The sequence below is a fragment of the Musca domestica genome, unplaced genomic scaffold (assembly GCF_030504385.1).
Source record: "Musca domestica strain aabys unplaced genomic scaffold, Musca_domestica.polishedcontigs.V.1.1 4, whole genome shotgun sequence".
Lineage (NCBI taxonomy): Eukaryota > Metazoa > Arthropoda > Insecta > Diptera > Muscidae > Musca > Musca domestica.
In genome coordinates, this window is record NW_026712328.1 from 4,309,209 (window position 1) to 4,336,047 (window position 26,839).

Consider the following 26,839-nt stretch of genomic DNA (forward strand, 5'->3'; position numbering starts at 1 on the left):
TTATCTAATTTGAACCTAGATTAAAATGTATGTATATTTATGCGTACCTTTCTTATCTTCATGTGCTTCCTCATTTGTTCGACCCTTTCTCCAATTCATATCTGTACATTCATTTTTAGCCGAATTTTCAACATTCATCTTTTCCACACTCTTAATCACATTAGATCCCATATGTTTAGTTTCCTGCATTCGTATTTCAGACAAGCGCTTGTCAATTTCTAGGTCTCTTGCGGTAGTATCAACTGGTTTTGCGCAACCAAATATTTTTTCGGTAGATTTATTTTCATTAACGTTCAATTCAATTTTGTTTGAAATCATGTCTTTTTCGGGCAGTGGTAGTGTACGAGGTTTCAAGTTTAGACGTGGGCGCTCCATTATTGTGTTGTTTTTATTCTCAGAGTAAAACGATGTTGAACTTCCACTTCTGCCGGAAATATTTTGAGAGCGCCAAGAACTTCCAATTCCAGAAGAGTTTTGTGTTGAGGTTCCTTTATCATTAAAATCATTTCTGAGTTTTTGACGCCTCCAATCTTTATTGTCTTCATCACTACATGTTTCATAATTTTTTCTTGTTCCTTGTTTGGAATTATGGTCACTTTCATTAGACAACTCAATTCTTATTCGACGCCCTTTAATGGAAGGATCTGGTAAACTTAGAGCTTGAATTAAATCATCTCTTGTTTCGAATTCTATATACCCGTATCCTCGAAGTCTTCCGGATTCTCCATCTTCTCTTGGAAGACGCACGGAAATTATGTTAATATTATTAAAGAATGCGTATACATCATCATCAGTTGTGTCAAAGGGCAAATTAGTTACATAAGCTATAAAGGGGGGTTTATAGGGAACATTGCTATGATCAAAACCTCTACTTGCACGTGGTGCTGTAGGAAGTTGACAGACTAAAGTCAGAACGTTCCCGTCATCGTCGCTGTCTTCTCCATCTATATTTCGTAAATTTTTTGCAACTTGAGTTGTACCCAAAGGTGGCTGATCTCCATCAGATAAAAATGACTGCAGTGATAAAACAGTTCCCTTGGATTTCTTGTTCTTCTTTCCTGAAATGAAATATAAAAAATAAGAGTCATTGTTTTTATTTCGAGACAATTTGCGATGAGAAACGGAAGACATATATATACCACACACAACCGACGCATGCAGACAAAAAAAATTTTAAGCAAAGTGCTCAAAAAATATTAAAAAATTATCATTTTGTGGGGAGTATGGGCTCCCCTGAACTCCCTGACTACGTCGGCGCAACACCCAACGTTCCGTGAACGTTTCTCCTTACACTTGGCCAGAATGACTTGAAAACGCCAAACATTGATAAATTGTTAGGTAGTTATTTATTTTATTGAGCCCTGCGGTTTACAACCTCCTGGTACTATTCTCTACGTGACATTTTCTGCCGACATGCTCACAAAAATAGAACTCTCGCAATACTCTTAGCTGAAGACATAGCCTTTATTATACACAAGAATCCTGTTAAGAGACCAACAGAAATCAAGTGGATGGTTTGACGGTTGCTTATGATTTAAACTCAGTTTTAATTCACTCAGAGCTGGTAATTTACACAATTCTATTTTATACATCCATGAGATACCCTACAACACCTACAATATGTAGGAAGCCCCTTAGTTCTAAATCCATTTGGTAGACCGGAGGATATTTCCCTATATTTACGCTCTCAAAAAATTTCACACGAAAGTTAAAAAAATTCCGGTTATACATTAAATATAATACAATGATCATCCAACATGCTGTCCTTAACTTTAACTCTTCATGCTAAATTCCGGGTCTATTGGTTGGAACAATTAAGTTCCTGCAAAATCAGGAAAATTTTAATATACATCTTTAAAAACAACAACAGGCTTCAATTCTGACTCTAAACCTTCCCCCATGGAACATTTCGTGAAGATTGGACGAGAATATAATACCCTCAACACATAATACCCCAACAAATTGAATAAATATCATGCGATAAAAAATATGTCAAAAAAAATTAAAAACATATTACAAAAAATACTCTCTTTTTTATTGCCTATTTTTACGCGATTTTTTCCTTTTCTGGCAAGGATGAGTTAGTGAAAATTGTCAAAATGACATAAACATAAATTTCTTTTACATATAGATTTTACCTATGTTGCTATATATCCGATATCTTGACTATCAGTAATGATCAGAAGTGACATTTTAATGTATTTGTTATTTAACTGGGATTAATAATGTTCGCAATTTAGTGGTTATTTTCGTATTTTAAATTTAAAGGCCTTAATTTTTTTTTTTAATTGTGGGTGGAATACTTTCGACAAACAACTCCGATAGATGCTTTACATCTGAAATTCGAATTTGAGTATCCTTCGATAAGTAAACCTTCACAACTCGCCCCTTTGCCAATTGACTGTAGTGATTTGATAGGTTGAAATTTTTGCTCCCCCTTTTTGGTCTTTGAGCTAAGAAAGAAAAATTCAACGACCCAGGTTTTCACAAACGATCCTTCAAATTGTGTGCGATTTACCATTCCTTTTGCAGATATCGCATCACTTGGATTCTGAGTGGCAATTAGACAACCTAAAAGGAAGTTATGGGTTCATCGTATTCACAAGATATGCGATCTCTATCAATGGTTGGCTAATTATAATATTCTCAGCTTCAATAAATACGCTGCGTAATGTTGTAAGTCGAGTTTTTTCTGCTCTTAATGTATTTGAGCCTTTCCCAGCAACCTCCATGCTGGGATTCGATAGATATAAATAAACATTCCTAAAGTCTGTTATGATATATTTAAATTTAATTAGCAAAGACACGAACCTCCTATGCAATTTTTCTTCGGTTCAGAAAGAGTTGATAAGGAGAGAGAGAGAGAGAGAGAGAGAGAGAGAGATGTAGTAGTAACGTTCACGTTTTGGGAGCGCTCACATAGTTCTTTTCCACATTACATCTATCCTCTTACACAAACTTTACGCCAGGATCATGCTCTCTCTCTCGCTCTCCTATTCGACTCTGCTTTACTTTAGGAACAATTCTTTTTAAATGATTTGGTTACTTGTAAAAGCTTTAAGAGCTTTTCACTCAGTGGGAGCAAATGTACAACTCAAATAATATCTAACAAACTCAATTCGAATTTCGAAAAATAGTGAGTGTGTATAGTAGACATGCACTGACAGAAAACTTTTTAATTAAAATCATATGTAACAATAATACTGAATTTCCTGAAAAGTAGGAGAAGGAGTACTTTCAGAATATATGGACCTAATAGACAATAAGAATTTCAGACTTTTTAATTTTTCGATTTTTTTTTTTAAATTATAGTGTTACCGCCACTGGCTATCAACACACATCACGTCATTTAGTAACCAACACGAATAATTTGAAGTATTGTTTTAAGTAAATTCGATGACATGTATCGATTATTCATAATTATTGCTATATCCTTCATTCCACTTTATTCCTTTTGTACTAAATTCTAAAATTAGAAGTTAGATTTTGAGGGCTTAAGCTAGCTCTTTCTTTTACATTAGTTCGTTAGGCAGTTAACATACTGCAATAAGAATTAATTACAGCTAATGGTTTGAAACCAAAATGTACGTACAACCTTATAATTTGTATGTATCATATATGTATTTTCTCAATTAAAATTAAATGAATTACCTTAGGAATTAAAACATATGGTTGCGTCACTATTTGGCAGTAAGAAATAAACGTTTTTCAATAAACTGACCAGTGTTGGCGAATTAATTCAAATCATCAGGGGACATATATTCTGAACCAATTTTTAATTGATTTTGCGGTGACTTACTAAGGACGAGGAGTTGCAGACGTCGCAAATTTGACAAGATTGGATTTGGACGATAGACCTATCCGCTAAACCAATAACAGCATAACCTCAACAGTAGCCACACGTAAGTAATAATATGGATTCTCCCTCTCATCAGGTCGAACTACATAACCTCTACGTCACCAATGATGTATTGCCACCAACATGTGATCTTTGCCACGAAAGTATCAACAGTAATATTCTATGCTGCCATAACTGCAAATCGTGCACGAATCGTGCAGCAAAGTTTCTAACCCAGCAGAAAAATTTGCGTGTGCCTCGTGCACCCAAAATTCCACAAAATACTGTCGGTCCATTGATGGTACAGAGTCATCGTGGGGCTCAACTCTGCAAGCAGCAAACGCGCTCTTGCGTTAAGACGCTTAGATGAGGAGAGAGAACTAGCAAAAAAACGTGAACACGAATATCTGGTTAAAAATATCAGTTGCTTCAGGAAACAATGGATAATGAAGATTTACCATTATCAGCAACAAATATACAGATAACGGCCGAACCAAGAACAATAAATGATGATGATGTTCAACATAACATGGGTAACCTAACCTCAATCAATACGTCGATTTGTGTTCCAGTAATGTCACACACCGTGTCTCTTATGACAAGCAATCAATCTTACAGGTTTTCCAGCAGTGCTCATGATTCAAATACTTTTCATACATCCCGTTTCACTGAGCCCACATTTAACCAGCTATCAAAATAATACAAATCAGAATCAAACAACAATCGTTCATAAACTCTGGGCCGACGGACAATGCTCCACAGCCAAGCTTTGCAGAGCAACAACCATCCACTTATCGAAGGCTTACACCTGCAAGTGCAAACCCGTCAAATCGTACTAAAGAACTGCCTGTATTCTCTGGCTCACCGGAGGAATGGCCATTATTTAGTTCTACTTATGACTGGTCTAGATCTGTTTACGGCTTGACAGACGCCGAGAACCTCATAAGATTACAGCGAGCACTTCGAGGGGACGCACTGGAGTCCGTAAAACAAATGCTGATCGAGATAGAGTTTTCTGCATGGATATTTCATATTGGATTATCAACAAGTACGGTAAACATAGGTAATGCATTTACGCCCCCTTCCCCTTCTTCACTTATTCGTAAAGAAAAAAATTCCTTTATACTTACCCACGTAGAGACGAGGAGAAAGGAATGTTTAGTATGTGAAGGAGAGTGCGATAACATAGCGAAATGCAAAGGATTTGTCTCAGCTGATCGAAAGGCGAAATGGGAATTCGTAAAAAATCTACAATTATGCAAACATTGCTTAAAGAGGCACTGCGGTGTTTGATATAACAAAAACAAAATGTGTATTGTTGATGACTGACACATACGAACCCTAACATACAGTCTGGAGATAGGGGAACAACGCCAAATGAGAAAATTGAAATTAACAGTGAGCATACTGTTAACTCCCATAGCATAGGTAAACAGAGGATTCTCTTTAAAATCATACCAATAAAAATCTATGGAAACAACAACAACAACGTTGTATCAACACATGCTTTGTTAGATGATGGCTCATCGGTAAGTCTAATTGAAGAAGACATTTTAGAACGATTAGAACTAAAAGGAGAGATGGATCAATTGTGTATGACCTGAACAGCAAATATAAAAAGAACCGAGCACAACTCACAACGATTAAATGTCAAAGTAAGTGGTACAAATAATATAACATTCTCGTTGGATTTACGCTCTGTAAAAGAACTAATGTTGCCAAGCCAAACTCTTGACTATGAGTTGCTGTGTAGTGAATTTACATATTTAAGAGATCTTCCAGTGGAAAGTTATTCCGATGCTAAGCCTAGAATATTGATTGGCCTGAATAATGTAAATCTTACGATTTCACAGAGGGTAAAAGAAGGTGGTATGAAAGAACCAGTAGCCATAAAAACATCGCTTGGTTGGACAATTTTCGGGCCTTGCTGCAAAGATAACCCAAAATCTTACAACATGCATGTATGCGAATGTACGGAAAGAGACTACGAATTGGCGAAAAGAAGACTAGTTTGTCTTGAAAATAAATTACAGAAAAATCATGAGCTCTTTGAAATATTTTTGAAAACCTTATCACAATACGCTACAAAAGGTTTCATTAGCAAGATCTCAATCTCAAGCAAACATGAAAATATTTGGGATTTACCAATTTTTCCAGTATTTAACAGGAATAAGCCCGCAAAGTGCAGAATAGTTTGGGATGCAGCAGCATAATTTAAAGGTATCTCGTTTAATTCTATGCTTCATAAAGGCCTAGATCTCTTGACATCGCTGCCAGTGATTCTGTTCAAGTTTAGAGAAAAGTCAGTAGCCATATGTGGGGACATAGAACAAATGTTCTACCAAATTTACATTCGTGAAAAAGAGCGCCATGTTCAGCGCTGTCTGTGGCGCAATTGCGAGAAAATAGAGAACCAGATGTTTACATTATGAATGTGATGATTTTTGGTGCTTCCTGTGCATCATGCATCTCACAATATGCAAAGAATATGAATGCATCGAAATTTCAGATCCAACTAACACTGACAGTTGCCGCTGTTAAAGAGAATCACTATGTTGACGACTTTTTATATTCAACAGATTCTGTTCATAAGGCCATACAAATAGTAAAAGAGACCCAGTACATACACAATAAAATGTGGCTTTAATTTGCGAAACTGGTGTTCAAACAAAAAAGAGGTAATCAACGAATTGGAGATTAATCAGAACGATTTCGATAAACAACTAAATATTGGCTCGGACAGACAAATTGAACAAGTTTTCGAGGTTTGTTGGAATCCAGCCGAGATACAATTGTTTTTAAAATCTCGCCTTTTATTTGGAATAACGAAATTATTCGCAAAGAAAAGCCTGTAACCAAACGCCAAATTTTGAAAATACTTGTGACAATATACGACCCCTTAGACCTTATCGGAAATTTTCTTATGTACTTAAAAACAATTCTTCAGGAAGTCTGGAAAAGTGGAGTAGAATGGCCGATTAATATCGAACAACAAGCAAAATGATGCAAGTGGTTAAAATATCTACCACAGCTGGAAAAGGTAAGCATGCCACGTTGTTACTTAAAGACATTCAGCGATTATGGAAATGCTGAATTACAATTACACACGTTCGTGGACTCCAGCAAAAACGCTGCAGTGGTTACCTTCGTATTTCTCTGAATGGGAATATAGTTTGCGCATTAATTGGTTCAAAGACTGGAGTAACGCCATTGCGTATAACATCAATACCACGTCTAGAGCTTATGGCAGCTCTTATCGGCTCTAGGTATGCCAATAACATGATCCAAAGTCATTCCATACCGCTGAAAAAGAAATAACAAATAATAACAAAAAGTACCACCAGTTTGTTAATCTTCGAATTAGCGAAATTCTAGAGACCACAGAATTAAATGCTGGATGAAGAAATATTAATCGATGCACAACGTTTTTCCAATTGGAACCGTCTTCTCAGATCTCTTGCGTATGTGGTGAAATACGAAAACATATTCAAACAAAAAACTAAAATTGAACGCGAGCTTACATCGAAGGAAGTATATCATGCAGAATGCCTACTATTAAAAATTGCACAGCAAGAATTCTATTCCATCGAAATTTTCGTCGTGAATTCCAAAAAACAAATAGCTAAATCTAGTAAACTTTACAAGCTTTCTCCTATGCTGGACGAAAATGGAATTTTACGCATTGATGGACGCCTTGGAAACGCAAATGTTTTAGATTCTATGAAAAATCCGATCATTATACCCAGAGGGAGCCGAATAACATTTCCGTTGATCACATATTTCCACTCAAAATTTCATCAACAGAGTCAAGAAACTGTTGTCAATGAGTTGAGGCAAAAATATTATATTCCACGAATGAGAATCGCCGTAAAAAATTCGGTCAAACAATGTCAGGTATGTAAAATAAAAAGAGCCGTCAGCTCGTCTCGCCGCATTTTGCCCACCCTTTACATATACTGGCGTTGATTACTTTGATCCATTAATGATTACAGTTGGACGACTTACAGAGAAACGATATGCTACTTGCTTAACATTAAGAGCAGTACACCTCGAAGAAGGGGTAAATAATCCTGAAGTTATGAGTATTGATAGTGAGGTTTCTAAGAAAACCTCACAATCTACTCGTAACATACAGGAATTATCACTTCCTTCACTTATCACTAGTGATCGTCCCGAGACTGCTACTGGCAAAACTCAACCTGTCCAAAGATCATTATCTATGGCTCCCGCCATGAAAATGATATTTGCAACAAGGTTTGCGCCAGAAACAACGGCCGATGATATAATCTATTATATAAAATCAAAAATTGAGGGAGATTACTTTTTGAGATGTTATAAGCTCCGATCTGCATTTTCTGAAAGTAGATCTTCTTTCAAAATCGTTGTGCCTGAAAATATTTTCGTACAGTTGATTTTAAAAGAATTTTGGCCTGCTAGGGCATTTATTAAAGAATTTGTGGAGAGATCCGATAATTTAGCTCATTTGCCACTTAGACCAGATTCGGTGCCAAAAAACTAAATGACTCATTTTCTATTTGCTATCAGAATGTAAGGGGGCTTAATACAAAATTAACCAGTTTATATACTGATAGCATTGGTTTCAATTATAATGTATTGGTTTTCTCCGAAACTTGGTTAAAAACATCTATATTAAATAGTGAAATTTTATGTTCAAAATATCAAATATTTAGAAAAGATCGTGTTTGTAAAAAAGGTGATGGTGTCCTTATTGCAGTTGATACCAAATATACCACTAATTTAATTGATCTAAATGATTTTCTTGATATAGAATTTGTTGGTGTTTCCATTGAATTGGGCATATCTAAATTGTTTGTAACTTGCTCTCATATTCCCCCTTCATCTTCACTTGACATTTATAATCAGCATTTATCAGCAATAAATTTAATCACTGAAAAAATGAAAGATTCCGATCGCATTCTGATCCTTGCTGATTTTAATATGCCCTCCATTAGGTGGCTTCCAATGCCAGATTCTGAAGCTTTGATTCCTTTGCCATCCGAAATGAACAGTACCCAGTATACATTTGATGTTATAAATAGTTTGTGTGACTTAAATCTTTATCAAATAAACAGTGTGAAAAATTCCCTCGGCAAAATTCTTGATTTGGCGTTTGTAAAACACAGCATTTTGATGTATTCAGAATTCCTCCAATATGCACTCCTGAAGATATATACCATCCAACTTTATATATCTCCATGACTCACAGTTATGTAATTGAAGAAAGTCAGTCCGACTCATTTAAAACTGTCCTTAATTACAAAAAAACTAATTTTCGAAAATTTAATACCATCATTTCCTCCGTAAATTAGGCTTCTGTGTGCCTGTGTAACAACCATAAAGATTTAGAATATGTAATTGATAAATTTTATGATATTATAAATAGATTTAAACTGGAATGTGTTCCAACCACTAAAGTTAAAAATTCAAATAAAAATCCATGGATAACCTCTGAGTTATCAAGTTTAAAAAGCTCTAAAAATAAGCTTTTTCGTAAATATAAAAAATCAGGCTTAACAATAGACTACACTAATTACTCTGTTGGTAGATCTAAATATACTTTAGAGTCTCGTAGATTGTATAATCTTTACCTAGACAAGATTAAAAATAATTTTAAATCCAATCCTAAATCTTTTTATGATTTTGTTAATCTAAAACGAAAAGTTTCCTCAAAGCCCTCAGTATTGAAATACAACAATGAAGAATTTGTCACAGGCACAGATATTGCTGAATCTTTCGCAGATTTTTTTGCCACAACCTATTCCAGTACATCTTGCCAAATTAAAGATTTGTATCCTTATAAGTTGTCACAGGCTGATCAAATTTGTATGCCTTTTCTACAACGCCAGGATGTGTCCAATAGTCTGCGTAGTTTAAAATCGATTAAATGTCCAGGACCGGATGGCATACCTAATATAATTCTTAAATATTGTTCAGAAACATTAGCACTTCCGTTAACTATATTGTTTAATTATTCACTTAAATTTGGTCACTTTCCTACTTTCTGGAAAAAATCTTATATTATACCTTTACATAAGTCTGGTAGTCTTACTAATGTGTCAAATTATAGAGGAATTGCAAAATTAAGTGCCATTAATTACTGCAGTAATTTCACAGAAAATTCAATCTATATTGAGTCCATATCAGCATGGTTTTCGTAGCGGTCTTTCAACTACAACAAATCTTATAGAATTTACGTCAACAGTAATAAAAGGATTTGTTCAGCGTAAACAAACTGATACAATTTATACTGATTTTAGTAAAGCTTTTGATAGGGTTAACCATGAACTCCTAATATATAAATTAAATTATATGGGTTTCAACACAAACTTAGTCAAATGGATATCATCTTACTTAAAATATAGATCACAACTAGTTTTGTTTGAAGGGTATCTATCTAAAACGATTAACGTTCCATCGGGTGTTCCGCAAGGAAGTCACCTTGGACCGGTCCTCTTTCTTTTATTTATTAACGACTTACCTAATTCCATAAATTACTCGAAATTGTTAATGTATGCAGACGATGTTAAATTATTCATTTCCCATAATTGTGATAAACGAGCTAGTTTACTTCAAAACGATTTATATAGCCTTTTTAAATGGTGCAGGTTAAATTATATGGAGTTAAATTTAAGCAAATGTAAGCATATGTGCTTCTCCAGATCTTCTCTGATATTACAATATAATATTGACGGTCATTCATTATCAACTGTAGATTCATTTGTCGATCTAGGCCTCTTGATGGATCCAAAATTAAATTTTAATAGCCATGTAATAACAATGGTAAATAAAGCAAATGGTGTTTTAGGTTTTGTTAAACGGTGGGCCAAAGAATTTTCTGATCCATATATAACAAAACAGTTATTTACGTCTCTTGTTAGACCTATATTGGAATATGGTTCTGTTGTATGGGATCCTCAATATGCAATATACTCAGATAAAATAGAATCCGTGCAAAAACAATTTCTGCTATTTGCCTTACGAGGTTTACATTGGAATAGTGATTTTGTTTTGCCTTCTTATGCTAGCAGGCTAAAATTAATTAGATTGCCTACACTTAAAATCAGACGTATTATGTTGAACTCCATGTTTGTACTAAAAATATTAAATGGTAAGATTTCCTAATCTCATCTATTAGAATTTATGTTCCGTTTAGATCTAGTAGATACTACCAATTATTATATACTAATTTTCGCCGCACGAATTATTCAATGGGCGAACCTCTTAGTAAAATGTGTGTTGACTTTAATTCTGTGTATTGTAATGTAGATTTTTGTATGAGTTTAGAAGTTATTAAATCTAGAATAATTTTATATTTAAACAATTAACATACATTTTTTATTATTTGACAAACTAGCTGATGAATTAGATTCTGTAGCTGGTTTTCAATTTCCTACTGAATTCCCATTATGATGCGGATCATGATGTGTACGCGATCCCTCCGTAAAGGGAGGTCGCCCCCTCGGTCGGCAGGGGTGGGAATGTGAGGCGTGGGAACGTTCGTTAAAAAAAAAAAGAAAAAAAAGTACATACTCTTTACACCTCCTCCTGTATAATGACTACTCGATACTTTATTTCCAGGAGAGGAACACCGAGAGAATTCTACAGTGACAACGGCACTAATTTTCGTGAAATTTCGTGAAATTACGAAGAAACTAATTTTTGTCCATATAATTTATTGCAGTCCGAATTTCTTTCTCTGCGCTCACAAAATTAGTGCCTCTGCAACAACAATATGAAAATTTAATCCCCCCCTCCTCACCACATATGGGTAGTGCATGGGAAAGACTAGTAAGATCTGTTAAGACAGTTTCATACAACATAACTCTCACTAGAGTACCTAGTGAAGAATTGCTACGAAGTATGCTTGCTGAGGTAGAAAGTATAATTAACTCTCGACCTCTGGTGTAAGTACCAATCGACAACGAGAATGCAGAAGCGTTGACACCAAACCATTTGTTGTTGGGCTCATCTAACGGTATGAAACCTTTAGCATCATATGACGCCACTGGCGATCAACGCACATCACGTCATTTAGTAACCAACACGAATAATTTGAAGTATTTTTCAATAAACTAACCAGTGTTGGCGAATTAATTCAAATCATCAGGGGACATCTATTGTGAACATATAGCTCAATTTGAGTTAAAGTAGATACCATGGTACATATAAACAGGGAGAGATAAAACAACCTGAAACAAAGTCAAACAACATGATTTTTAAATTTTATTGAATGAAAGCAAAAAATGTCGGAAATAGCATCAAATTTTAGAATAAGCTTAGACTCGTTCGAATCTGTCGCCTTTGGCACGAATTATGGCCTTCAAACGGCCAATGAAACCGTCACACGCTGCCCGAACGTTGCTCTGGTTTCGCTTAGGACAAGTATGAAGAGAATATCACCCTTGTTTTCTATAATACTGGTAAAAGATTGTCATCCCTCATTTTAAGTCGAATTGGCGTTAAATTCGTTACAAGAAATTGTGAGCGTACGTTTTCGTTTTAGAACAGAATCCGTATAGCAGGTATTGTGACAATTTTGCCAAAATTTTTCAGTTGGTAATTCTGGGTATTTGATCCTTTAAGGCTGGCCTAAAATAAAGCCTCATTCGAGGCATACACTAGCATCACCGAAAACCTTTCCTTAAGATGAAAGGTTTGAAATCTTTATATCTTTAAGTCCATGAACAGATAAATAAATTTTGCATTTGTAAGATATGGAACGTAAAATTATTATGGATATGGAACATGAAAAGTGACAAGATCGAGTTCGTCAGAAAAGGGTTGTCATATTCTATGTAGCAAATGAGTTTACCTCTATTGTTTGGTAGAGATAATAGCCGGGTTGTACATTTTTACAAATATATGACAAAAAAAAACGACAATACATTTCTAAATTTATGTTTAAATTAAATAAATTTATTATAGAACAGTGTTGGCATGTTTGTTCGAGATACCGTAGTATTTTGTTGTTGCAAAATAGTCAGGCTTTATTTTAATTATTTATTATTTAAAATCATACAAAACAACACAACAACATACAACAATTTGTTTAAAATTAGATAAAAGTGTTAAAAATATATAAATAAATTAAAACAATAAATAAATTAAAACAATTAACAATACATAATAATTGATAATAACATATTGATATTAACATAACAAGCAATAAGAGTACAACCGACGCAATAGTAACAATAACAATACGTATAATTTTTTTAAATTATTTTTACTATAAGGTCCTCTCTCACTTGGGTCCAAGCTCAACCCCGCCTTAAACTTCGTTTCCGTTCAGTGCACGTTTTTATTTGTAATTTTTCTTAAATTGAGCGATAATTTTTGTCTGAAATTATTTGTGCCTATAAGGTCTATGTATTCGGAAATTACTCCCCGAGACTGCTTTATTTTTAAATCGTATATTCTGGGGATTAAAATGGGGAGTATGGGGTTTCAATGTATTTTTTTTTTAATTTTCATAGTATGTTTTTATTTAGCGATTTCTGTGTAAATTTTAAATTTGTGTTCCGTTTTTGTGGTAAAGATTTAAAATATTTTGAATTTTCTGTGGTTTACTACCTCTCTGTCACTTCATTAACCCTTTCTGAATAGGAGGATAAAAAACCTTCTTTGCTATTTAAATTTAAATGTATCTTGATGGACATTAAATATTCTCTGCTTTACTACCTCCCTTTCCATTTTTAATAACCCTTTCTAAAGCGGAGATTTTTCGCCTTGGTTTGCGTCTTTGCTTATTAAATTTAAATTTATCTTGACGGGCAATTCTATGAGTGCCATCACAGCGTCCTATGATTATTCATTTTGTCTGCAAATTACGCACTTTCGCACAACACTTTTATACAAAGACTTAATTGCGATGTGTTGCGATCCATTTCCACTAACTTGGCTTCTAATTTTTCAAGATTTCAGAAATTTTGACGTTCAATGCAATGTATCCATTGTTCTACACTTTGTAAATCTGACCAATTATATATTGAATTAAAATGGAACTCATGGCTTCTGGAAACAATCTCACTAAGACGTATTCCGCGCGCGGCACCTTACATTCCCAAACAAGGTATTCTCACTAATTTCTTTGGAGAACATCGGACTTTGCCCATTATAAATGAAACGTCAACTCTAAAATCGTAAATGATTTTTAAGTAGCAAACTGCAGCAAAGGCAACATGGCTGATATCTACGAAAACATGCATGTTCATGTAATACATTATCCCAAGTAATATCTGGTTTCCAGCAATGTTGAGCATATATCTTTCAATACTTCTGATTCAGTCCAAAAAACTTTGTTTAAATTCAAAACAAACAATTTCAGCACTTCTTATATAAAGAAGAATTAACATCTCTCATAATCCTGTAATGATACAAAAGCAAGCGATATTCAACATATCTGTCACGATCGTTACACGATCACTACACCGCAACCCAAACACATACCTAATAATATAATTAACAAGTTTGGGAACACACGGAATTTGACAGCATTGACCCAGAAATGACCTCCAAACAATAGTTGACATGAAACCTTAATAAAGATCTGGCTACCATCATCCTAACACCAAGAGGCAAATGAGCTTGAAGACTATAGAGCCTACTAAGCTGAAAACAGACACAACACAGCAAAGAATCAACATGCGCTAAAAAATTAAGCTTGGTGTCAATGACTACACTTAAACATCTCACCCACAACATTAACCACAAAGGAGCCAACACAGATGCTACGTAGTGTTCGCCACATTTTCCAACTCAAAGAGATCTGCACTTCTAAAGAAGACATGAATGTCATCCGCATACATGAAAACCTTACACCTAGAATTAGACACAGAACCTACAATGTCATTAATGAACATAATAAAAAGCAGAGGGCCAAGCACAAACCCTTGTGGGACACCACACCGAACAGAACAAACATCAGACTGAACACCCAGGTGCACAACAAACTGAGATCAATCCCACGGCAGCGGGTTCTACGACACCGGATTGACCCGAAACAACAACACTCCAGTTTCGGCCAGCGGCTGCCAACCCAGTGTATACATGTTCGTGTTTATTTATTTTTCTGTATTGGGAGAAGCATATCCCGGAATGCTTGCTCAGGATTCTTTTGGTCCGTGCCGGGCTTGAGGAAAACCCCGGACCATGCTTCTGTACGGTTTGCCAAAACACCATCCACCATAGATCAGTCTCGGTGCGATGTAATGGATGCAGAGGATGGGTGCATTTTAGGAATTGTTCCGGTTTAACCCGGTTGCGAGACTATAGCGATAGGGACTATGTTGCTTCGTCCTGTACCAACGTAGTCCCCAGTGAGTCCACGACCTCGTCGTCAACTTCCGAGTCGTCGTCGGAGTATGGAACTCCCCCGCAGTCTCCAGAACATCAACCTTTACCGCAGCACCTAACGCCACATGTTGCTGTTCCAATTCCGGACAATGCATCATTCTTGCAGTTTAATTGCAACGGACTCCGAGGTAAAATTGATGAGATAGTGGATTTTATGAATCAGAGGAATATTAAGATCGCAGCGGTGCAGGAAACCAAGCTCAATGAAAATTGTAGCTTACAACGTTGCAATGGTTACAACATATTGAGGAAAGATCGCACCAGAAGTGGAGGTGGGGAATTAGCGTTCTTGTTGCACCATTCTGTTCAATACAGACCTATCTTGCTTGAGCTAGTCTCTAGTGACCCATACATGGAGTGTATGGGGGTAGCAGTCAAGTGTGGTACTGCCGAGGTAGAAGTGCTTAATGTGTATATCCCGCCGGTTAATAGCTGTGAACCGCGTTACTTGCCTAATATAAGCCCACTTTTGGAAGGCAATAACCGCCTGGTACTAGGGGACTTCAATGCCCACCATGAGTTGTGGCATTCCGTCCTAGGTAATGACCAGAGGGGATCAGCGTTGGCAGAGCAGATTGACTGCTCGGTAAACGAAGATTCCCCCACCCGAATAAGAGGAGAGTGTCACAGTTCGCCAGATTTAACCATTGTGTCACCCGGTCTGATAAATGACGTGACTTGACAACCCGTCATTTCTCTTGGCTCAGACCATCTCCCGATAATCGTCTCCATCAGCAAATCGCCCGATTTCATAACCTCTGAACGCCGCACTTTCCTTAACCATGGGAAGCCCACTGGAATGAGTTCAGAGAGTTCACCAACCTTCGCTTCAGAGAACTGTCCAATCCTTCTGATGTTCGGGTAGCTGAAAGGATTTTCCGGGACATCATCAAAGCTGCAGCCGCTCGCTATATACCTGCTGGTCGAATACCCGAAGTAAGACCAAATTTCCCAGCAGAGGCAGCGGGATTAGCGAATGAGCCTGATGAGCTCCGACGTACCAACCCTACTGATCCCAGAGTCAGTGAACTGACAGTGGAAGTCAACCGGTTGGTACAGAGCATAAGCGGAAAAAGTGTTGCAACATTGGAACAGATTTGAGTAAAATGTGGGTAACGGTAAAGTCACTCTCGAACCCTGGAAAAAAGGATGATAGGACAGCAGTCACATTTAACGACGTAACTGTGACTGATCCGAAGAGGTACGCTGGCTTTTTTAACCGCCAATTTGTCGAGCACCCCGAGAGTGATAGGACGAGGCGAAGAGTACTACGTCGCATAAGAGCTCTTCCCGCCGAGGATGTACCTCCACAGTTTACGATGGGTGATGTTGCGAATGTCATCCGAAACGCTAAGTCATCTAAAGCGTTGGGCCCGGACGGAATACACTGGCGCGAGTAGACGTGTTTTGCGCGAGTAGACGTGTTTTGCTACCTCCTCCACTAAAATATAAAAATACTTGGTTCACATTCGTTTGTTCTGAAAACAAACCTGGCAACCCGTACAAAAATCAAATCCTGTGTATAAAATTCATAAAATAATAAGTGCGCAAGCTTTATAAGCTTTATAATTTACCGCATTATACTTCGGCAAAAATAATAAAAAAAACGAAAAGTAATATCAAAACAATAAACAATTGAGAGAACCATAAAAACGAGAGTGAGTGTCAAATAGTCTCTCCACTCCAAGTGTCAAACGCAATTAAAAAAATCGATATTAACAAAACAAAAGTGATTCCAACAAAGCTTAAACATTGCGTTTAACAGACTCTGAGAGCTTTTTCAACATTTTAACATTTTATACGTTAATTAACACTATAAACTATACGATAGCGCCTAAAAGTATGCTGTAACATTCACGGGTAAAACTTATTGCAGTAGTTGTGTACCTGTATTACAAGGAAGACTTTGATCGTTACTTTAAAAGTTTTTTTTTGCTCATTTTAAAACCAAAATACATATAAACAACATGGCTGAACAAAATGAACTCGACTATACTCAGGTTAACATTGATGACCAAAATGAAGGCGTGGTAAGTGAATCAAAGGCACCCAAACGCCTCAGGGATAGCCTCTTTCAAAATTCACTTGGGAACTTATCGAAAACACCTCGTTCATCCGATTCCCCTTTCCGCATGATGCAAATACTTGAAGACCGTTTCAATGAGTTGTCCGATCGCCTTATGGGACAGTTCAAGATAATGCTGATGGAGACAGAAAATCGTATTTTAAGCGAGTTTGATAGGAAATATACAGAAGTCAGAGCTGAGTTGAATAATGTAGGTGATCGAGTATCAGATCTAGAAATAGTCACCGATGAATTGACGCCTTTAAGATCAGACATAGATGAAATCAGAATTCAGTTGTTAAGGCAAGAGAACGCCCATGTCGCTGCTGAAATACGACTTAATGGTATCCTATATCATAGAGATGAGAACCTCAGAGAAGTTTTTACAAGTATCTGCAACTCAATGAATATAAATACCCCACACCTAAATTCTACATTTCGATTGCAAAACAGAAATAATACGAAAAAAGTAAATTCACCGGATGCTGTCATAATTGCAAAATTTATGTCACCTTATGACAAAAACTTTTTTCTCAAGTCCTTTGCTGACCATAAAAAGGCCAATAACAACAAGCTGTGCCTTAGTTCCATTGGATTTAGATCAAACTCGCAGTACTATATAAACGAAAATATATCGAATATGAATTACCAATTTTTGCAAGACGCTATAAATCTGAAGAAAAAGGGCCTGGTGCAATCAGCGTATACCTTTCGGGGTCTTGTATATGTTAAGCGACACAACAGCAACGAACCAATATGCATTTACCATCCAAAAATCATCGATGAATGTCGTGCTATGGGCCAACAACAATAATCATCATAATTTTAATTTTTTTATTTTTTGTCATTTTTGTGTCTTTTACTATTTGATTTTAATGATGTTATTACTTTTTACAACTTACTTTCGTTTCCAACATGCCTACATTTCATAACTTCCTCTACATATTTCTTCCTTTGGAAGATACAATTTTTACAGATACCAAATGCTGATGCCTCGCTTACCAGTTATTATGGTTTTCGTAAATAACACAGATAGAGATTCTATAGATGTAACTAAGAGTTTAGTAAAAATCTTAGCCAATCAAAGAAAGGGGATAAAAATATGTCACATAAATTCGAAAAGTATTTTGAATAAAACAGATGAATTTAGATACATTTTTGAAAATTCCGGCGTAGATATTATATGTGTCTCTGAGACTTGGCTTCACTTATCAATTCCCGACAGTTTAATTAATTTGTAAAGGTATACAGGTCGGACAGAGGACGACGTGGGGGCGGCGTTGCCATTTTCGTTAAGAATACTTTATATTCTCGGTTACGAATCAAATCAAGTGAAGGTGATGAAATCGAACACATTTTCATTGAACTAAAGTCTAACAACGAGAAAATGTTGATTGGTTGCATATATCGACCCAACAACAACATTAGACTCCATCAACTTGAAGATGTTCTGGAGAATGTTACAATGGGATATAACAAAGTTATTATAACTGGAGATTTTAATTGTAATATTCTTAATGGCGCTTCATTAACAACCCTTATGTCATCATTTGCTTTACATGCTCCAAATACAACATGTCCTACGCACTTTTCAATGACGACCAGCACTCTACTTTTTCGTCAATGACCTTTCCCAGGTTCTTATGTACGATCTGTGTTCAGCGCCATGTTTTTCCATGCATGACATGATCTTCCTGGCTTACGACTTTAATATAATGGAATCCTTTCAGACATACACTTTTCGGGACTACCGAAATTTTAAATATGATATTCTGGAGGAAAAATTCTTTCATATAAATTGGAGCGATATTTATGGTCTTATTTCTGTTGATGACCAAGTAGAGTTTCTTGAAAAAAATATCCTTTCCCTATATATATATATCCTTTCCGATTAGAAGCAAGGTGAATAAATCGAACAACAAGCCCTGATTTAACTCCACCATAAAATCATATATAGCCAGAAGAGATAGAGCTTACTCAAGGTGGAAGCGATACAAAACTCCAGATCTCCACGAAGAATGGTGAACAATGAAATTAACACAGCCAAAACAGAATATTATTACACACGTTTTAATTCAGCTGTAAATTCAAGAAGCAAATGGAAAGTCATTCAAGTCATTGGTGTAGGAAAATCACAGACTCTTCAGACATATCATGTAGATGTGGACGAGCTAAACAAAACGTTCACAAACATTCCGACGGTTCAAGCTAACTCCTCCTTCTACGGCTCTTACGTCGACAACTTGGATGGTCCGTCTGGTGAGGGAAAATTTGAGTTCCGATGTGTGACCAATGACGAAGTCCTATACAGCTTCAGACAGATAAAATCCAATGCAATTGGTGCTGATAATATTGATCCAAAATTTTTACGGATACTACTTCCTTTGCTGCTACCCATCTTCACATACATTTTCAATACAATTTTGAGTACTAGCATTTATCCAATGGTTTGGAAGCATGCAAAAGTAATTCCTTTGCCCAAAACAAATACTGAATATCGATCAGTATCAATTTTATCTTTCTTTTCAAAAGTTTTTGAGAAGCTGCTTTATAAACAAATGTCAGAGTACATACAACGAGAATATCCATTAACAACAGCCCAGTCTGGATTTCGAGCAGATCATAGCTGTATTAGTGCCTTGATTGAAGTTTCGGAGTCGGTAAGGAACAGTTTAATTGGTATTGCTTGATCACTCAAAAGCTTTTGACACTGTTGATCACAATAATCATTGTTTTAAGCTACATCACTTTTTCAATTTTGCAAACACATCAACAAGACTCAAAAAACCATACTTATCGGATCGAACACAATCGGTAGTATCAGGTAATTCTAAATCTAAACCATTAGGAGTAGAGAAAGGAGTTCCCCAGGGTTCCATATTGGGTCCACTCCTTTTCTCTCTGTATGCTAATGACCTTCCGCTACAACTTATTCATAGTAAAATACACATGTATGCGGATGATGTTCAAATCTATATTAGTAGCCCGGTAAACGGTATTAATGACTGGTCCACTTCTTTTCTCTCTGTATTCTAATGACCTTCCGCTACAACTTATTCATAATAAAATACACATGTATGCGGATGATGTTCAAATCAATATTAGTAGCCCGGTAAACGGTATTAATGACTGCATCCAAAAACTTAATGATGACCTCGGCAGGGTAGGCAATTGGGCTAGAGCAAATGGACTTTGCCTTAACTCACAAAAAACTAACTTGCTAATCAAGAAAAAATTTCACTTGTTGCCAGTACAAAAAACCTAGGTGTTGCATTCAATTCTCTAACTCGGACAAATCACATTAATATGGCTGTAGGACAGACTTATTCAAAATTACGAACATTATGGCTTTCCCACTCCTTTACTCCGCCATACATAAGACAACTTTTGGCTAATTCTTACTTGATACCAGGGTTAATATACGGATGTGAGCTCTTTGCTTTTTGGGATGCACACAGTCGAAATAAGTTAAATATGGCTTATAATAGCATTATTCGTTATGTGTATGGTTTAAGTAGAATGCAGCATATTAGTCAATATTCGAATACGTTATATGGGATCAGCTTCCAGTCCTTCATTAAAACCAGAGCACCATTATTCCTTCATAAAATAATATACAAACAGACACCGAAGTACCTATTTGAGAGGATCAGATTTGCAAGATCGAATAGAGGAAAAAAGTTAACACCTCTCAAACGGCGGTGTCTTGTTTCGGAGTGGCTCAATACGCCTATGGAATACTGTTCCATCTGAAATTCAAGGTATCAGCAATGTATCTATATTTAAAATAAAACTAATGAATTATTTTCATAATTTGGAGGCAGTTATCGGAGTGTAAGCATTTTAATCTTTTGTCATTGTTTTTTTGTTATTATTGCAATTACTACTTCTAATTCACATTCAAAAATTTCAATTAATGTTTATATAAGTTTAATTTTTTAATTATCGTGTCTCATTTACATAAAATCTTTTATTTTTTCTACGTTTAAGCGGATATTTGTTTGTAATTGTAATTCCTTCACTATAATTTATAAGATGTTAATCTTGTTGTGTAGGAACGAACATAACAATAAATAAATAAATGTCAATGGTAATGTTGAAGCAACTGGATACGCCGGGAGTTGAGTATCTAACCAAAGTTCTTAACTTGTCGTTAGCCACCCACATAGTTCCCGAAGCCTGGAAAATGGGCAGGGTGGTCCCGCTACTGAAGCCTGGCAAGGATGCCAGCAAAGGCGAATCATACAGGCCGATTTCGCTTTTGTCGCCAGTAGCAAAGACTCTCGAGGTCTTACTCCTCCCCAGTATCAGAGGAAGCTATTCAGTTGCTAACCATCAACACGGTTTCCGTCCACTACACAGCACTACAACAGCATTGCACGCCATATCCACACATATCAGTCGAGGACTCAACTAGAACAGGCCGTGCCATAGAACAGTAGTGGTGGCTCTCGACCTATCAAAGGCCTTTGATACGGTCAACCATGCCACGCTGTTCGAGGACGTTGAGAACACTACCCTCCGGCCAAGTTTGAAACGTTGGATAAACAACTATATGTGTGGACGCCAGTCGTATGTGGAATTCCGGAATAAGAAGTACAAGCCTCGTAGAGCGAAACAGGGAGTTTCCCAAGGTGGGTGATATCTCCGGAACTGTTTAACCTCTACCTTTCCGGAATTCCGCGCCCTCCAGACGGCATCGAGATCGTAACTTATGCGGATGATTATACGATCATGGCGTCGGGTCCTGTAGTTGATGACATATGTGTCAAGGTGAATAACTATCTCGCGGAGCTTCCCGCCTTCTTCCATGCGAGGAATATGAAAATATACGCCACTAAATCGACGGTCACACTATTTACCACATGGACTGCGGAGATGAGAACACAGCTGAATGTGCAGGTCGAGGGGCACATAATTCCGACCACCAACTGCCCCAAAATCCTTGGGGTCACATTCGATAGCATGTTCAAGTCGTCCGCGCAAGCCACAGCTATTTGCGATAAAATGAAAAGTAGGAACAAGGTCCTCAAGGCGCTAGCCGGCAGCACTTGGGGTGCGGATAAGGAAACCTTGTTGACCTCTTATAAAGCGATAGGTCAGTCTGTGGTTAGCTATGCGGCTCCAGTGTGGTGGGCGAATACAAGTGCAACGCAGTGGAAAAGTATTCAGACCTGCCAGAATGCCGCCCTGAAAGCTGCAACAGGGTGCCTCCTCATGACTCCTGTGGACCATTTACATGAGGAGACGAAGGTTCTTCCCTTACGTCAGGATAATCATATGCTTTCGTGGCAATACCTGCTTGGGTGTTATCGTGGGAGTCATCCTAACCAACATATGGTGGATAGAACTCCCCACCCAGGCGTGTCAGGAAGGACCTGCATGATCTAGATAGAGAGGTCCAGCGATATAAGAGAGAGCCCCTAGATCATGAAACCTATTAAGCGGGTCTGAATAGAATTCATACTGATGCAGTCGCAGAGGTAGTTAATAATTACAGTATAAATGCCATACTCGGAGTCCACCCCCATTCATTGCAGCTGAAGAACGTCGGCTGCCTAGGCAAACCAGGGTAGTTTTGGCCCCAGTACGTTCAGGATGGTGCAGCCGTCTCAATTCGTATTGGGCACGAATTGATGAGGATGTGCGGAACGCCTGCCCAGCGTGCGATACAGGCCTGCACAACACGCTGCACCTGTTTAATTGTCCAGCCAAACCTACCCAACTCCGTCCAGAGGATCTATGGCTACAGCCATTAAGGGTAGCATAATTCCTAAACCTGGACATTGAGGAAGAACCGGATTAGTCGGAAAAAACAACGGAACATGTTAAAACTGCTACAACAACAAACTGAGATCTTCCACTGAAATACGATGATATTATCAACATGAAAAAGGAGAGAAACCAAATTTGTCTCTGAACTTACAGAGCAGAAGCGTATGATCCACAGAATCAAAGGCCTTAGACAGCTATACCGCATTAAGGTGCATGTTTACCGGTCCAGATGTCCCTGTCAAGTATGTGGATGTCAAGTTGTTCGATCTTCTCATATATTTCACACGACCTAGGATCGCAGTGTCCAAATGATTGACAGAGCCATTGTTTTAATTCTCTCAGTGTAAAGGCACAAAAAAAAACTGCCTGTTCCTCTACGTGAAGACTTAAGGGGCTTAAGTTTTGTAGGGTGTATAACGCAGCATGAGATGTGCACCTGAATGCACCTATGATCAGTAGCTATGCGACTCTTTAAACATTGTCAACGCCTCGTTTATAAGATGACTTGCCTAAAGAGTGCCACCAAACTAGAGCTCCATAGACAAGGACCGGGCAATTGACTCGAAGCTTGTCTTTTTACGTTCCTCAATATTTCTCTTCCAGACATCTCTTCGAGAGCAGCACTGCGGTTTTTGGCTTCTGAGGAGATGGTTAACGTGTCTCCATCTAACATTGGTGGCGAGAAAACAGAAAATTTACGTTTCCTCGTGAAAATGATGAACTCTAGTTCAACGAGAGTTCCCTGCATTAGATCTGAAATTGTACAAATTTCCACGCGATCAATAGAACCACATAGCACTATGTCGCAAATTCATATAAAAGAAGGCAAAAATGGATGAAATCTGGTACAAGTATTAGTGTTGCCTTTTTATACGAGAACCAAATACTGGGAAGGTAGTTCCAGCATTTAATATAGTTCCCTTATAACGGTACCTCCCGATATTCCGTATTTTATAGATTTACATACATTTTTGAATTAATCACTAAAAATGAAAATAACATGTTCGTCAAAAAAAGCCTCAGCAGCGGGAACCATTAAAAGTTTAAAGTACTCACTTTTCTCAACTCAAAAAAAAAAAATCTTATATTATACCTTTGTCTGGTAGTCTTACTAATGTGTCAAATTATAGAGGAATTGCAAAATCAAGTGTCATTCCAAAATTGTTCAAAAAATTAATTACTGCAGTAATTTCAATGAAAACTCAATCTATATTGAGTCCATATCAGCATGGTTTTCGTAGTGGTCTTTCAACTACAACAAATCTTATACAATTTACGTCAACAGTAATAAAAGGATTTGTTCAGCGTAAACAAACTGATACAATTTATACTGATTTTAGTAAAGCTTTGATAGGGTTAACCATGAACTCCTAATATATAAATTAAATTATATGGGTTTCAACACAAACTTAGTCATGGATATCATCTTACTTACAAGATAGATCACAACTAGTTTTGTTTGAAGGTTATCTATCCAAAACGATTAACGTTCCATTGCGTGTTCCGCAAGGAAGTCACCTTGGACCGGTCCTATTTTATCTATCAACGATTTACCTAATTCTATAAATTACACAAAATTGTTAATATACGCAGATGATGTTAAATTATTCATTTCCCATAATTGTGATAAACAAGCTAGTTTACTTCAAGACGATTTAGATAGCCTTTTTCCATGGTGCAGGTTAAATTGTATGGAGTTAAATTTAAGCAAATGTAAGCATATGTGCTCCTCCAGATTTTCTTCTCTGATATTGCAATATAATATTGACGGTCATTCATTATCAGCTGTAGATTCATATGTCGATAGCCATGTAATAACAATGGTAAATAAAGCAAATGGTGTTTTAGGTTTTGTTAAACGGTGGGCCAAAGAATTTTCTGATCCATATATAACAAAACAGTTATTTACGTCTCTTGTTAGACCTATATTAGAATACGGTTCTGTTGTATGGGATCCTCAATATGCAATATGCTCAGATAAAATAGAATCCGTGCAAAAACAATTTCTGCTATTTGCCTTACGAGGTTTACATTGGAATAGTGATTTTGTTTTGCCTTCTAGCAGGCTAAAATTAATTAGATTGCTTACACTTAAAAGCAGACGTGTACTAAAAATATTAAATGGTAATATACCTTCAGATTTTCTAATCTCATCTATTAGAATTAATGTTACGTTTAGATCTAGTAGATACTACCAATTATTATATACTAATTTTCACCGTACGAATTATTCAATGGGCGAACCTCTTAGTAAAATGTGTGTTGACTTTAATTCTGTGTACTGTAATGTAGATTTTGGTATGAGTTTAGAAGTTATAAAATCTAGAATAATTTTGTTTTTAAACAATTAAAAAACATGTTTTATTATTTGACAACCTAGCTGATGAATAAGATTCTGTAGCTGGTTTTCCTACTAAATTCCCATTATGATCCGCATCATGATGTGTACGCGATCCCTTCGTAAAGGGAGGTCGCACCCTCGGTCGGCAGGGGTGGAATTGTGAGGAGTGGTAACGTTCGATAAAAAAAAAACAAATAAAATCTCTATACACTTTTTGTAAAAAATTCTTCCCACTTCACCAATTTTAAAATTTTCTTTACAAAAGTGATGAAATGAGTACTACATGTTTAGGTAAGTGAAAACACCATATGATCAGTGTTTCCACGCAAGAAAGCTTACCAGTTAAATTTGTTCTTTCTAAACAAAAAAAGGACAAAAATACTGATTATCTACCATTGTCGGATTGAAATCCTCATATTAAAAAAAACTCTTGACGTATCAATACCAAAACAAAAATTCCTTCTAATTGATATGTTTTCTATCAATAAATTTTTATACGAATCACATGGTTTTGACCATTTTTGGCCACGGTTGTGACTTTGTACATCGTCAGCATAGTCAACGACTTTTGTCCCACTTTGTTCCAGATCCATATGACTACTATTAATGACAATCAACCATAATAACGGAGATAGAACACCGTTTTGCGGTGTACCCCTGGTGACCTAATGCACATCTCAAAAATGTGCGAACTGATGATTCTGCTGCTTAGCATGACATCAATTCAATTAATGAGAAGCTGGGGTACATCAAGTTTTGAGGATTAGGAACGTATTTGACCGTGCCCTTGTTAAATGCACTCTCGATATCGAGAAAAGCTGCCAAGGTGAACCTCACCATTCATATTTTTAATTGTAATTGTACCGTTGCTAATGAAAAGTGGAGGCGTTCTACTCCGAACGAAACAAGAAAATTTTCATATAAAGAAAATAATGTAAATACGCACAAAATAAATACTATAAAGGTGCCACCACACGATGCGATTGCACAACAAGAAAGTATCGCTTCAAGTAACCATGCGTCTCTTGAAAAAAAAAAACACCAAGCAAAACAAAGTTCCTCCAAGTATGAACCGATATGTCTGAGTAACGAAGCGAAAGGCCAGTTCTAAAACTCCAGCCAAGAACCAAATGATAAAACCCAAAAGTATACAAATAATGACCACTACAACAGATTCTCAATTCTCGGCTCTAATAACGAGACTGACGAAATAATACCAACGGTTAGATCCCAAAAACCCCCCGCTCAGAATACGCAATACTTATATTCTGACACTTTTAGAAATGACTTACTCAACCATAAAAATACAAATATAGAATCACCTATCGAAAAACTTATCGACACCATTCTGTCAACTATCAAAATGAGTTTATGAGTCAGTCGTCGTTGAGCATTGACCGAGAGCGGACGCATCTAAGGAGCGTAGAGCATATTACATTTTAAA

At 36.7% G+C, this 26,839-nt stretch overlaps 1 protein-coding gene across 3 annotated transcripts in view; it reads right to left on the minus strand.

Annotated features, from left to right (window-relative positions):
* The window catches only part of LOC101901053 (eukaryotic translation initiation factor 4B), a 151,368-nt gene that overhangs the window by 110,261 nt on the left and 14,268 nt on the right, over positions 1 to 26,839 (minus strand). For all 3 annotated transcript variants that reach the window (XR_009343052.1, XM_059126891.1, XM_059126890.1), the window contains exon 2: positions 48 to 1,058. Coding sequence is in view for 2 of the 3 variants with exons in the window: in XM_059126891.1 (XP_058982874.1) it covers positions 48 to 1,058 (1,011 nt within the window). In the remaining variant the exon portion in view is untranslated. The remainder of the gene's footprint in view (positions 1 to 47; positions 1,059 to 26,839) is intronic.